The 14,389-nt window shown below is 54.4% G+C and overlaps 5 protein-coding genes and 1 long non-coding RNA gene across 6 annotated transcripts; 3 read left to right on the top strand and 3 right to left on the bottom strand.

The window, feature by feature from the left end:
- Positions 1–3,282: 3,282 nt before the first annotated feature.
- Positions 3,283–4,500, bottom strand: LOC121590388 (39S ribosomal protein L33, mitochondrial). The gene is made up of 3 exons (XM_041910041.1): positions 4,319–4,500; positions 4,112–4,215; positions 3,283–3,441 (listed from the first exon to the last, which is right to left on the bottom strand). Exons 1-3 carry the CDS (start codon positions 4,357–4,359, stop codon positions 3,389–3,391), a joined length of 198 nt encoding a protein of 65 aa, XP_041765975.1. The 5' UTR covers positions 4,360–4,500; the 3' UTR covers positions 3,283–3,388.
- Positions 4,501–4,758: 258 nt separating this feature from the next.
- On the top strand, positions 4,759–7,199 carry LOC121590383 (bifunctional lysine-specific demethylase and histidyl-hydroxylase NO66). Its single transcript, XM_041910036.1, has 2 exons — positions 4,759–5,102; positions 5,182–7,199. The coding sequence occupies exons 1-2, from the start codon at positions 4,893–4,895 to the stop codon at positions 7,117–7,119; spliced, it is 2,148 nt and encodes a 715-aa protein (XP_041765970.1). The 5' UTR covers positions 4,759–4,892; the 3' UTR covers positions 7,120–7,199.
- LOC121590390 lies at positions 7,141–7,478 on the bottom strand. Its single transcript, XR_006004419.1, has 2 exons — positions 7,386–7,478; positions 7,141–7,327 (listed from the first exon to the last, which is right to left on the bottom strand). It is a non-coding gene; the product is annotated as an uncharacterized LOC121590390 (long non-coding RNA).
- A 432-nt stretch (positions 7,479–7,910) lies between these two features.
- Positions 7,911–10,983, top strand: LOC121590380. The gene is made up of 2 exons (XM_041910034.1): positions 7,911–8,772; positions 8,852–10,983. Exons 1-2 carry the CDS (start codon positions 7,911–7,913, stop codon positions 10,585–10,587), a joined length of 2,598 nt encoding a protein of 865 aa, XP_041765968.1. The 3' UTR covers positions 10,588–10,983.
- A 113-nt stretch (positions 10,984–11,096) lies between these two features.
- On the bottom strand, positions 11,097–13,525 carry LOC121590384 (signal recognition particle subunit SRP72). Its single transcript, XM_041910037.1, has 3 exons — positions 13,417–13,525; positions 11,510–13,340; positions 11,097–11,402 (listed from the first exon to the last, which is right to left on the bottom strand). The coding sequence occupies exons 1-3, from the start codon at positions 13,523–13,525 to the stop codon at positions 11,249–11,251; spliced, it is 2,094 nt and encodes a 697-aa protein (XP_041765971.1). The 3' UTR covers positions 11,097–11,248.
- A 273-nt stretch (positions 13,526–13,798) lies between these two features.
- LOC121590387 lies at positions 13,799–14,379 on the top strand. The gene has a single exon (XM_041910040.1). It carries the CDS (start codon positions 13,806–13,808, stop codon positions 14,298–14,300), a length of 495 nt encoding a protein of 164 aa, XP_041765974.1. The 5' UTR covers positions 13,799–13,805; the 3' UTR covers positions 14,301–14,379.
- The last annotated feature ends 10 nt before the right edge of the window (positions 14,380–14,389 follow it).

Raw genomic sequence — 14,389 nt, forward strand, 5'->3', positions numbered from 1 at the left:
AAACAAAGCGATTATTATGGTGGTCCAAACAACAACAACAACAACAAACAAAAAACACGCCAACGCAATGGAAGTGCGTGAAGGGGAGGTGAGAGAAAGGAAACACATTAGCGCTCTAAGAAAACTGGGAAACAACATTTAGCAAAAACAAAAGCACGGAAAGCAAGCAAACGCAAAAAAAACACACAAACTGAAACCAAAAGAACAAAAACAAACAAACAAACAAACAAACTCTAGTAAAGCAAATTGTAGTGAGGGCAAGTACAGTGGTGGTACACACAAAACTCACACACACACAAAGTCGCAACGTGTGATTTGCTGTGCATGCACGCGCTAGTGTATGTGTGTGTGTGTGTGTGTGTGTGTGTGTGTGTGTGTGTGGTATCTGTTTGTGTGATTAAGTGCAACCAGCATATTAATTAACTTTTTAATTACGATTACTATGCACGTAAAAAAGGAGGAAGACACATGAAGAGAAAAAGAGAGAGAAAGAGAGAGAGAGAAATAGTGCAAGTAAAGGAAAGCAAGCAAACAAAACCAAACAACAAACAAACGTAACCAAAATGATAACCCCATTTTAATGATAAGATTAGAGAGATTTTGGAATAAGCAGTAAAGAACAAACAGAAGAAAACAGCAAATGAATATCTATAAAAGCAAAAACGATATATCCCCCGGTACCTATTAGTATCTACATGCAAGGCATCAATGGGTGTATAGAGAATGAAATATAGAAATGACCAACAAAGAGGCAAAGGCAAACATGCGATATGGAGAAAGAGAAAGCGAATAGCAAGATTTGTTAGAAGAAAAAAAACCGAAAAGAATGGAAGAGAAAGAAGCTAGTAAAATGTAATATTTCAAAAGGCGGCAATATACCTACAACACAAACCAATAATAGTAGCGCAGCTGCGACAATGCAAATTGATACAACATTGTGTTGAGAAGGGAAGGAAAACGACAGAAGGAAAACAAGATCAGCGCGTACAAGGTGCAGTGCGCAGGAAGGACAGCCCGGGAACGATACTGTTGTAATTTGTAATATGCTCTTACCCTCTACTGGCTCTACTGTTACACACATCACACCTGCCGCCAATTGTGGCCGAACCTGTGCAGATGAAATTTGGATCCAATGCACTTCACTCCCATACAACAACTGTCGTAGTGTTCTTACAGGGTTTTCCAAGAGTTCTCATAGCTGTGGGACTCCTTCATACGTGAAATGAATTTTATGTTCATACTCCAAAGGGAATTGGATTGTATAGCACCCGCTGATGGACAAATCCAATAGGAATTTCCAATAGGAGCCTGTCCAAATAGGGTGCCATGCTAGAGTCCAATATGAAGTTCACTTCCAATAGGAAAGAGTCAGGGAAGTGCCCCACAGCTATGAGATCGACCTGGAAAACCCTGTCTATCTATCACTACGTGTCTGTGTGTTGAAAAAGAGTGTTTTTATTGTATGTTTCATTGCCCTCTATATTCGGCCTCATTTTACGGCATTCTCCCATCGGGTGCATGCGGATGAACCTGAAAGTAGCGAAGGAACCAAATGCATCGGAGAGAATGAAACAAACGTGAGAGTCATATTAGTGCCTATTTCGGGTTGCCAAATGAAGACCGATGGACTACCGAGAAATGTGTACACCATTTCATTCACACACACACACACACACATATACACAACCCACAAATGCTCACACAAACCGTGTGTGTTTTGTGTCACTCCTCATCCAGTTCCATTGTGTTGTGGTTTTGGTTTAGTTGTCCATTTTGATACAATTTAATAATTTGCAGTAGTAAATGGACGAAACAAACAATATGCAGGATAATGTACAAGCATTCGGGCTGCCTTTCCCTCACCCGGCCCTTGCCTTGATTCATTCATTGCCGTTTCTATTGTGCATGGCGGGAATCGAAACGGCTAACGGGGGGGGGGGGGGGGGGGTGGAGCACAGTTCGGTGGACACAGTTCGAAAATAATACACACTCTAGTCGTTTATGTTTGTAAGAATATGTTATTATGTATCGTAAGAGCAAATCAAACAAAACAAGTATAAAGGAGAGAGAGAGAGAGAGAGAGAGAGAGAGAGAGAGAGAGAGAGAGAGAGAGAGAGAAAAGTGTGAAAGGGCGCAGATAAAAAAATAAATAAAGCAAGTAGATAAAAATGAGACGCGACAGAGAAAGGAAATGAAAACAGAAGAACAACAACACAGAAAGCTACAATTGTAGGATAAATGGAAGGTTATAAAAGAAAAACCAAAAAAAAAGCAACCACGCTATAAAAGCAGATAAATATATACATCATTCCGAAACAGGAGAGAGGTAGAAGAAAGAAGGGAATCTATGATATGATGTAGAAATGGTGGTCAGAATTCGCTGGAAAGATGATAACGAATGGGGAAAAGAAGGTGTTTATGGTTTGCAAAAGAGCATTGAACAAGTTGGAAAACAATCCTTCCCCTGTTTAAACGTATACATACATATTATAAAAACAAAAGAATGAATTAGACAAACAGGAACAGGATCGGAGAAAAGTATGAGTCCCTCTTTTTTTTTTGCTGTATCAAGCAGGAGCGGAGGAGTTAACAGAATGAATGAAACACACCAGAGGCACGGGGGCAAACGGAAATGGGATTTGCGGCCCCGGGTTGGGTGGGGCCACAAACCTTGCCATCAGAACTTTGTCACAATCCTCTTTTCTGCTCCCGTGTACTCTCCACCTCTCCACAGTCTGTGTTCTGCCCTGTACGTGTGTGTGTGTGTGTGTGTGAGCCACCTCAACGCGCCTTCTTCTTCTGCGGACGTTCGTTTCCAGTTTTGTCAATGAATACTTGTAATTACACACACAACCACACACGATCCAGAACAAGAAGAACAAAGAGAGAGAGAGAGAGAGAGAGAAGAATAATATCAATAATAAAAAGAGAAACTATTACGATAGCAAAATTGCAAAATCGAGGTTTTTGTTTTCTACGATTTAACTTCTTGCTTACTTAAACGGCTTTACACAACCGCTCTGCGGTTTTGGCCAGCTAAAAAAGTTTCCAAAACCGCTGGTCGATCCGTTATACTTACACACTTCTTTTGTCCTTGTGGTCGTCTCGGAAGGATATTTCCTTAAGCTAGTATTGTTTTAAAATAGCATCCTTCCCTTTCCACAACGTAAATGTGCCGTTCTTCTCTAAGGACTTCCCGCGAACCGTTCTCCCAGAGTAATGATTCTATTTCTCACTTAACCGTACCCGATATGCGAGGAAAAAATAGAATAACCGCATCGATTTTGGTAAGCTTCGCACAAACACACACACACGCACGGTATTGGTTTATTTATATACACAAACTACGACTGCAGCCGGATAATGCCGGAGAAAACATGGACCCCCGTTAGTTGAGACTTCGTAGCCGTTTGCGCTCCCGGTACAGGCACATCTTTTGAACTGCAAATAAAAGTAAACAAAAACCGATCAGAGAAGGCGAGCCTCCTGCTTCCGTGATAGTGATGGGAAGAATGAAGTTTTCGTCCGAATCGATTCCGGCTAGCTCTGAAGTTTTCTGGTATCGATTCCGGCTAGTAGGTCCAGAATAAGTCTCCGAAATCGGTTCCGGAATCGGAAACGGGTCCGGAATCGTAATCGGCTACGGAATCGCAATTGGCTCCAAAATCAGAATCGGCTTGGAAATCGGAGGCGGTTTCGGCATCTCCATTAGAATAGGCATTTCGGACCAATGATGCTACGTATTGATAGCCGCAAAGAATCCAAAATTTACTTGTAAAGGATCCATTCTCATGGAGATTGCTGGAATGATAAGGCTCCTGAAACTTCTTATTTCAATTCAAAAACTGATTCTCATTCTGGAGCTAATTCCATTTCTGGAGTTCTGGAGATTTTCTGGTCAATTCTGATTCCGGTGCCAATTTCGATTCCGGAATCGACTCCGGATTCGGCTCTGGATTCAACTCCAGAGTTGGCTCCGGAATTGTTTCGGAAGGTCCGGAGTCGATTCCAGAACAATTGCTACATCGGGTAGGTCCGATTCCGAGCTCCCATCACTATTCCGTGATGCTACACCCAGCATCCAGCCCCCCCCAGCTCCTGAGGCCCTTACTGTATGGGTCAAAGCGTTGCAGTTCCAGCTTGTCGGCCAACCGCTCACGGATCATGGTAAACTGATGCCCACTGACGGCACTTTCCATCAGCACGAGGATATTCCTGCGGGGAAAGGAAAGTAGCAGGGATTACCCAATACCGAGACCTGCTCACTGCCGCAACCGCACCATCGAGCGGCGGCGGAGGCACCGTGTCTTTGACTTACTTGCTTTTCGCTTTCTTCAGCAGTATGTTGGTGATGAACATGATGAGCGCTTCTTTTTTTGATCACTTTAGGGCGGAAGAAAAGGATAAATCTGCCGGCTCTCTTCGTACAGCAAAGATGCGGCACCGATCTGTGACGATCCGGGTAATGTTTACTGAAATTACACATGCAATTGACGACACCGAGCTGTCAAACGCGCTCCCACTCGCACGGTGGGATGCGCACATGGAAATTGGACCAAGGGCCGTGCTCAATGCACTTTTCAATGATCCGCATGGATTTAGATTAAATTTCCGAAACTGGCCAGCACCACAGTACAATAATTTTCGTGCACCTGATTTAATTCATAAAGTGTTTTTTTCTTTCTTTTTTAACACTATTTCCCCCCCCAGCTGAAATGTTTGTCCACTGTCAAACGTGCTTGTCACAACAGTGCGATTACAAAAATCAAGGCGCGTGTTGTGAGCACAGCTTCACACCCTCGTCGCTCCGTGTTGCGCGAAAAAGAGGAAGCGCGTACTATTATTCCCTTCCGTAAAGCAAAAACGCAACGCTTGCCGCTCAGTTCCGCACGATGGAAACAGCCACCGCCACCGCAGGCCCTCCCGAGCTGGTCCTCCCGAAGGATGAGCCCGGCGCCGGGAACGATGTGACGCCGGGTGGCACTACCATCACCACCAGCACACCGCTAACCGGAAGCAACAAAAAGCCACCGCAGAAAAGGAAAAAACCGGCAGCCTCTCCGCAACCCTCCCCGAGCATAAAGCCAAAGCCGGACAGTGAGGTACGTAGCCACGATGGCCACTAGCGAAAGGGGGTTGTAAATGTTTTTACTTTGCCCTTTTGTTTAACTTCTTTCGTAGCCTGCTGCCGCTGACGGTAGCACCACCAACGGTGAACAGGTACGGCCAGTGTCGGAAGGATCGTCCCAAGCGGAACCTACGCCCGTGGTGAAAAAGCAGAAGAAAAAGCACACTGAAGAGGGAAAGCAAACGACGGCGGCGACACCACCGGGAAAGAAGCAAAAAGGGGGCACCGGCAAACATGTGCGCTTTCACATTAAGCTGTATTCCGCATCGAAGCAACCGACCGCTGCCACGACGGCTGGCATTGCGAAGAAAAAGAAAGCCAAGCAGCAGCAGCAGCAGCAGCAGGCTGTGCCGGGTGTGGTTCCAGAACAGCAGCACAAGCAGCAAAATGGCGCTACCGGCGCCGAACCGAAGAAAAGAGCGTCGAAAAAAGGGCGCACCGCCAAGGTGAACGGCGGTGCGGTTGGTTTGCCGCCGGCGAGTGTCGTTACGCCGCTGAAGCGCGCCTCCCAGATCAAGCAGGAACCAAAGACACCGAGCAGGGTGGCCCATTCACCCATCGTCGGCGGCACCTCCTCCTCCACCACCACTACCGCCAGCCCGGCCGGCACAGCCCTGCACGAGCTGGACAGTGTGACGATTGGGCGGCAAACGTTCGCGTGGCTCATCGGCCCCACCATATCGGTGGACGAGTTTATGCGCACGCACTGGGAGCGGAAGCCGCTGCTGGTGCAGCGCAGTGACCGCGCGTACTATGCCGGCCTGCTGTCCCGCGCCATGATCGACGAGATGCTGCGCACAAACAACATCGAGTACACGAAAAACATCGACATCACGTCGTACCGGGACGGGCAGCGCGAGACGCACAATCCGGACGGGCGCGTGCTCCCGCCCGACCTGTGGCACTTCTACGACGCCGGCTGCAGCGTGCGCATGCTCAACCCGCAAACCTACCTGCGCTCCGTGTACGAGCTGAACGTGAAGCTGCAGGAGTACTTCCACTGCATGACGGGGGCGAACTTCTACCTGACGCCGCCGGGCAGCCAGGGCTTCGCGCCGCACTACGACGACATCGAGGCGTTCGTGCTGCAGATCGAGGGCCGCAAGCGCTGGCGCCTGTACGGGCCCCGCCAGCCGCAGGAGGTGCTGGCGCGCGTGTCGTCGGAAAACCTGCGCCAGGACGAGCTGGCCGGGCCGCCCATCGTCGACGTGGTGCTGGAGGCGGGCGATCTGCTGTACTTTCCGCGCGGCTGCATCCACCAGGCGGCCACCGTGCCGGGCGCCCACTCGCTCCACATCACCGTCAGCGTCTACCAGCGCAACTGCTGGGCGGATCTGTTCGAGCAGATGCTGCCGATCGCGCTCGCGACCGCGGCCGACACGGAGCCGCAGCTGCGCGAAGGCTTGCCGCTCGATCTGCACCAGCACTTCGGCATCGTCCACTCGGACGGCATCAGTGCGGACCGGCGCCGGCTGATCGTGCGCATCCGGGCCATGTTCGACAAGCTGTTCTCGGACGCGGCGATCGATGCGGCGGTCGACCAGCTGGCGAAGCGGTTCCAGCACGACGCGCTGCCCCCGCTGGTCGACTTTGGCGAGTGGGACGATACGGTGTACGGGGGCGGAAACTACGAGTTCCGCCCGGACGGGACGGTGCGGTGCGCCCGGCCGATCGACGACCGCTCCTCGGTGCGGCTGCTGCGCCGCAACATACTGCGGCTGGTGAGCGAGGAGGAAAAGCTGCGCATCTACTACCACACGGACAACTCGCGCGAGTACCACCAGTACGAGGCGAACTTCCTCGAGCTGGACCACGAGACGGCGCTCGGGGTGGAGCTGCTGATCAAGATGTACCCGCGGTACGTGCTCGTCAGCAGCCTGCCGGTCGAGGATCGGCTCGAGTTCATCCGCAGCCTGTGGGAGAAGGGTTTGATCGTGTGCCGGCGGCCGGGCGAGGATGCGCGCGCCGACACGTCCGCGTCCACACCGTAGTGGTGAAGGGTGGGAAAGAGGGGGTGCGGGGGGGGGGGGCGTCAGGTATGCTAGGAGCCATACAAATCAGAAATCCATTCTAATTTTGCTTTTTATTTGCCATTTTCGAGATGCTGTGCAGTGAATAAAATGTCATCCATTCGAACTACTACCGGAACAAGCCCGTCGTTGTGTAATTTCGAAAAAGGGAAGAAATCCCCCGCAAAGCCTGTAACATTGTGAAACTGAGCTCAAGAACAACATTCGGTAAAACAAAAAATACTCACGTTCATGTCTCCGGAGCCATTAGTGGACGGTCTACTGCACACGGATCCATCGATCTTTCAAACTAATGGTCAATTCTGGCTCCCAAATTCTCTCCCTTCGCCCTTTCCACCGATGACATCGATGATCAGTCCACAGTGTGTGCAACAACGGTGCATCAGAACACGCCTACTGCACGCTTGGCAGGGCTACTCAACTAGCGCAATCGCACCCGTTGCTCCCGACTGACATACCGCTGCAGTCATGACGTGCTGCTGCTGCTGGTGTGTATGTGTGCGAGTTGTTTGGCACATTCGATAGCAACACAACAGCGCAGCACGTAATTTCTTTGCAGCTATCTTAAGCTTATCGTTTGCCTCTGTTATCTAAATGGCTTACAATTTCTTCCAGTGAAATCGCGCAAACAGTACATCCGCTGGCCAGTGGATAAGGTGCATCGTATTGAGGGGAAGGCTGGTGCCACGCAGGAGATCACAAAACAATACTCGCTCCTCCAGTGTAACAGCACACACACACACACACACACCATGTCGACTGTGCATATTGCCCGCATCATGCACGACTTCCTGCACCGCGGGGTGGAAAGAGAGTTGGACCAGTCCCCGCCCGGCGAGGAATTCTACCAGCTCGAAAGCCCACCGCACGCGGCCAATCTGCTGGCGTTCGCACTCAACCAGCTGCAGCCGGGCTCGTCGGGCTGGACGACGATGGAGGACATGGGGCGGCCGGACCTGCTGCCCGACCGGAAGCAGTACAAGCAGCTGGAACAGATCGTACTCCGCATGCCGACGCTCGAGTTCCAGCTCATCCCGCTGGTAATGCAGGTGGACGGAGGAGAGCTGCAGTCGAGCTTCCTGATGCGCACACGCAAAGCGGCCCGCTCAGCCGACTGCGTGTACCTCGATCTGACCAACCGCAAGTACGACCAGTTTGCGCAGTTTATCGCCTCGAACACGCTGCCCGCCTGCGTGCTGTGGGTGCCGCAGGATGGCCGCCTGCGCTATGCCGTGCAGGCCGGTGCACCCTACCCGATGCTGACGATCGAACGGCACCGGATCGAGCGTGTGGCCGACAAGTTTCGCAGCATTACGGCCGTCGGGACGGTGGTTGCGTCGGTGCTGTCGATGACACCGCTCGGGTCCGCGGTAGGGCTGCCGCTGCTGGTGCTGTCCACCGCTGCCAGCAGTGGCTTCTCGCTCTCGAGCCTGGTCGATGGCTGCAAGCACGAGAACGGCAAGGTGGTGGCTAGCCGCGCCGTCGCCCTCGCCTTCAGTCTGACCTCGTTTGCCGGCGCCGGGCTGACGGCGGCCTGTCGGGTGGAAAAGCTGCGCCGGCTGATACCGGCCGACCGGCTGGTGCAGCTCGAACGGGCGGAAAAGCTGCTGAGCGGTAAGAGCAGGCGCCTGCGTCATTAACGTGTGCGAATAATGCTTTCATTACCCTCTCTTTCTCTCCCGATACACTGCAGGTGGGCTAAAGAAGGTGGCCGCGGGCAGTATCGCCTCGACGGTGGTCGGTACCGTGTGCGGCTGGAAAACGCTCTCCGCCAGCGAGCAGATCGAGCTCGGGGCATTGCTGTGCTTCGCCTACCGGGAGTCCTTTAGCTGGGCCGTGGTGGAGCGGCTCATCTGCACGATGCAGCTGGACGGTGTGGTAAAGTTCTTCTGCACCACCTGCCCCAACCTAGCGTACGACCTGCTGCGCGTGAAGATCCGTGGCGCACACATGGAGCACTACCTGCAGCTGGTCGTCGACTTTCTCGAGAAGCAGGTAAGCTTCACGGTGGACGATAACTTCACCACGATCACGCTGTTCGGCCACACGCTGCAGTTCGACACGATGTTCTCCATCGACTGGAAGCATCTGAAGATGGTGCTGCTGTTTCTGCAATCGTCCAGGAGCTCGGTCGGCAATGTGTGCCGCTCGGTCGGACAACCGCTGACGCAGCACACGCTCGACGATGTGTTGCGTCTGCTGCAGCTGGTCAAAAGTCTGCCGGACATTTCGTGCGCCGTGGCCAAATGCATCACCCTCGGCCGGGGGCACCGCTTTTCGTTCGCCACCGTGCGCGCACTCATGTCCGGGGCGGAAGGGCTGAACCGTGCGGAGCTGCTAAAGCAGCTCGCTGCCTTCGATCGCGATCGGACGGCGGCGTTAAACGAGCTGCGCGAATCCGGCTGCATCGAGGGCGGCGATCTGGCACTGTTTCGCTGGCTCGGCTGCCACCAGCCCGCTGACTACGATGACGCACTGGCCGCGCTGGAGCAGCTGGCCAAGCTGGGGGTAAGCTCGCTCAGGTTCGAGCAGACGCGGATCGTCGTGAGTGCGCTGTGCGCGCTCGAAGCGAAACCGTTCCTGGCGGTGCCCTCCCATCTGCGTGCCCTCCTGCTGCGGGACGAACGCTTCCTGGCCCTCTGTAACGAGACCGATCCGGAGCTGCTGCCACGGGCGAACCGTGCCTGGATCCGCACCGTGACTGCCGGTGACGATACGCTCCGGCAGCTGGAAACGATCGAGCTGCTGAAGGAACTGTTCGCAGGCGGCACCGGCACCCATCCACCGCTGACGCTGGCCGACGCCCTGGACTATGCGCTTGGATTTGAGGACGGTACCGTGCCGCAGGTGTACTACCGCGTGCTGGCGCTCTGGAAACAGTGCACCACCGTCAGCCCGCCGCCTAAACCAACGTGCAAGGCCCGCTTTCTCCGACTGCTCGAGGAAGTGCACGTGCTTCACATGGACCGATACTTTGCGTTCCGCGCTGGCCGTGGTGCCGACGGACCGATGGGCGATGAGGCCGAGCTGATCAGCGAAGTTCGCAAGATGCTTCCGAGAGCGGAGTCCGCAGGCAGCGGCACGGGTACGCTATGCTTCGGACCGCCGGAACGGGCTGCCTGCTGGTTGGAGCTGATTCCCGCACTGCGCAACGATTGGAGCCGCAGCCGCATCTACCAAGCGCTCAGCGCTCTTCTTACCTACGGCACTGCGGTCGTGCTGGAGCAGCGCGACAAAACCCTCGAGCAGCAGCAGCAGCAGCAGCAGTACGTGAAATTGGCGGGCAAAAAAATGCTCATGTTTGCCCAGGGCGATAGTCGCGTGGTGATCGAGGTGTTGCTACCGGCGGAAAACGACAATGGAATGCACCGTGCCTCGTTTTATCTGTGCGGAAGTGCCTTCGGTGGTGCTGACGGACGGCCAGCATAACATCGAACTGCGAGACAAGCGCGTGCCTTAAACTGTGGTTGCTTTGATTCTTTGGTTGTTTGGAACGTCTTTTTTTAATGTAACATGTTTATCACAAACTGCTCGATTGTCCATTTCATACTAAAATAGTCTTAATAAAGATACATATCTTGTTGTGGATGATAGGCGACCCCTGTTCTCACCGCGACAGGACGACTGTCGATGGTGGAGTCCCAGGGAGGATGCCAGTGGGCGCACGCACACTCCGGCGCGTCCATAAGCACCGCACGATCAGAGTGTGTGGAACAGCCGATAGAGCAGGAGCTCTCGGCAGGGCACGCGGCCCGTTTCACTGTGATTGTATATTGTTTTATCTGTAAATATAAAGCGTTCGGTTTGTGCCGTGTAATACTTCAATACCGTCTTTATGATTCATTTGCTCGGACACAACATATCTTGTCTTTTATCATCGGTCTTTTGGCTTTTGTCTTGGCACATCAAAGGACTTCAACGACCAGAAAGTAACCAACTTGAGTGGGCCGGTTTGAAATTTGAAAGCGGTTAAAGTATATTTATTTCCATTCATTTCCATAATTCCTTCCCCCTTCTCTCTCTCTCTCTCTCTCTCTCTCTCTCTCTCTCTCTCTCTCTCTCGGTTTGGAGCATTCCGTCCCATTCCTGCCTAGTGTTTGCCCTTCTTCTTCTTGTGCTGGCTCTTGCGGGGCAGCTGGCGGGTGGCGGCGGCAGCTGCCGCATTCTGTTCCAGTTGCGTCACACCACCACTGCCCGGTGTGGCCGGCGAGTTCTTCGTCTGGTTGTACGCCTTACTCATGTCGCTGTGTGTTACGAGGAAAAAGAAAAAAAGATACAAAAAAAGATTAAAATCAAACTTCGTACAATATCATATCAATGGAGTGATCATCGAGTGCCAAACGCTACTCACAATTGATCGGCCTGCCCGGACGCCGTGCCCTGGCTGCCCTTGATGATCTCCTTCACGCGGCGGTCGCGCTTCTTCCGGTAGCCGGTACGCTCGTACCGTGGCAGCCACCGTTCCGGATCGGGCAGCACGCCGATAATGTAGTTCTTCGGCAGCTTGCCCTTGCGCTTCTTGCGCTTCTGCTTGCGGGCGGCCTGCTGCTGCTGCTCGGCGGACGGGGTACCGACGCCCGGGGACTGGTCGCCCGTCGTGCGCCCACCGCCCGCCGGCTGGTTCGGCTTGCGTTTGACCGCCTTCGCGATCATCATCCAGTTCGTCGCCTCGAGCGCATCGATCTCCGACACGGTGGTGAGCGTCTCCAGTGCCGGCAGCCGCTTGCTCGCCTGCTGCGCCCGCTTCGGATCGAACTGCGCGTACGCAATCACCAGCTGCGCCAGCAGCTTCATATCGTTCGGGTGGGTGCGCAGCAGCTCCTCCAGGCTTTTGGCGGCCGTTTCCGGCTCGCCGCCCCGCAGATGGAAGCTGGCGGCCTGGCGCCACATGTCGCTCAGATCGCTGTCGCTGATGGTGGCACTCTTCTGCCGCTTGTACCACTCGACCGCACTCTTCAGTATCTCCGATGCCGCCTGCTTGTTGTCCAGCCCGAGATGGAGCGTCACCAGGGCCGACACGACGCCCGGCTGGTAGCGGGCCTCGCCGAGCGATTCGAGCGTCTCGATCGCCGCCTTCCGGTTGCCGGCCACCAGCTGCAGCTGCACGATGGCGAACCGTACCTGCAGCAGCTCGGCCGTACGCCCAGCCGGCAGCCGTTGCGCGTACGCCTCGAGCAGCTCGACCGCCTCCCGGTACTTCTTGTCGCGGGCCAGCTGGCTGACGCGCACCAGCAGCGACTGGAACTCCAGGTCGGGATGGGCATTGGCGAGCCGGCTCGCGAGCAGTCCGCACTCGGACGGGCTGGCAAAGTACGCCAGCAGACAGTTGTTGAACGCGATCGTCTTGCGCTGCCGGCTGGTCAGCTTCTGGTCCGCCTGCTCCGAGGTGGCCACCTTCATCTTCTTGCGCGAGTCGAACACGTTCTGGTCGCGGTTGATCACAACGAGATTGTTGCTGACGACCGCGGTCAGCGCCGCATCGTTCGTCTTGTGGCGCAGTGCGTCCGCGTACAGTGCGGACGCTTCCTTGACGCGGCCCTGCATCTGCAGACAGTACGCCAGCTGCACCTTGATGATGGTAATCTCGTCGATAATGTCCTCCTCGCTGGCCCCGTCCTCCTCGAGCGAGTCGCGGCACATTTTCTCGCTCGTGCGCAGCTTCCGCTCCGCGTCGGCGTACTCCCGGCGGCCGGCCAGTGCGCACGCCGCATTGTACGTCAGCTCGTACGTGTCCTCGGGCAGATTGGTGGCGGCAGCCGACTGCTGCTTTCCGCCGCCGCTACCGACGATGCATTGGTTCGCGGCCACCGCGCTCATGTTCGTGCGCCGCTCGTCATCGTAGTCGTCGTGCGTGTTCTTGATGATGTTCCGGTACAGCTCGAAGCACTCGTCGAACCGCTCCAACCGGTACAGGATCTGGGCGAGCAGCTCCTTCAGGTTCGGCGCCAGCCCAGCCCACTGGTCCGCACCACCTCCTCCTCCCGGGGCCACGGCCTGGATCGTACGGAACGCGTCCTCGGCCCGGTTCAGCCGGTACTCGCTGTACGCCTTCTCGAACGTGGTGTCCGGGATGGAGGTGCCACGTTCGATGAACTTGATCGCCTCCTCGAACTTGCCGTTCTGTATCAGACAGACCAGCTTACATTTCGCCGCCTTCCATTCGGTGGCATCGAGTCCAATAACTAAAACGGGAAGGAGTAATCGTTGCATTAAGCTATTGCCCTGCACAAAATGCTTTACTAAGCCAAGGCCACCTACTTTTGTTGGCTGCCTTCAGTGCCTTGTCGTAGTCGGCGCTGGAGCAGTATTTGTTCAGCTCCGTGTAAAGCTGCCGTATAGTGGCTTCTTTCGTCTCGCTTTTCGACATTGCGTCGCGCCCGAACAGACACTCCAAATTCCAAACAATTTACCCAAAAGAAAGCCACACACCACACTGCTCGAACAAAACTTTCCTATTTTGCTGCTTTTGCACGCCACCTCTCAGCTCGGTGGCTCGTCTGACAGCTCTGCGTCGACATGGCAAATGCGCGGAGCGGCGACTGAGATCTGTCAAAATCACATGACGCAGAGGAGAAACCAAAACAAGGCCCGCCTGCTGCCGTTCTGTTTACGGGGATCACATCGAAGCGCACACGAAAAATTGGACGATGGAAAACGCGTCCAAGGAGGAACTGTGCGAGCTGATGGACAAACTGTTGCTCAACTCGCTCGACCTGATCGAGCAGGACGTTCGGCTGAGCCAGGACATTGCGCGCCTCACCACCGAGGGCCAGATGGAGCTGGCACACACCCGCTTCACCAAGGGCCCGAATGCGGTCAGTGCGGTGCAGCTGCCGACGGAGGACTACAAACCCTTCCAGGCACTGGCCACGGTGCAGGTGGAGGAAGCGGTCGAAGACGACGCGGGCGCCATCCAACAGCGTACGCTGGAGCGGCATCCGGTGGGCGACGGGGAGGACGGAGCATCCCGCATCGATCCGAGTGCGTGGTTCGGGATTTTGCGGCCACCATCCCTGAACAATGCGAAGGAACGGTTTGCCCGCTCGCTGGACACGATCGTCGAGCGGGCCAACGTGCGGGTGCGGTTGAGCAGCTACCTAAACATGTTCGGGCTGCTCGAGAAGCGTAAAACGGAGCTGTAGGTGTGTGGAAGTGTCCCGGTGTATGTACATTTCATGTTATTAGTTTCAATAATTCCCCGTAATAAATATCTAAAAATTATTTGCCAAAC

This window comes from Anopheles merus, chromosome 2R, assembly GCF_017562075.2.
Source record: "Anopheles merus strain MAF chromosome 2R, AmerM5.1, whole genome shotgun sequence".
In the NCBI taxonomy this organism is placed as follows: Eukaryota; Metazoa; Arthropoda; class Insecta; order Diptera; family Culicidae; genus Anopheles; species Anopheles merus.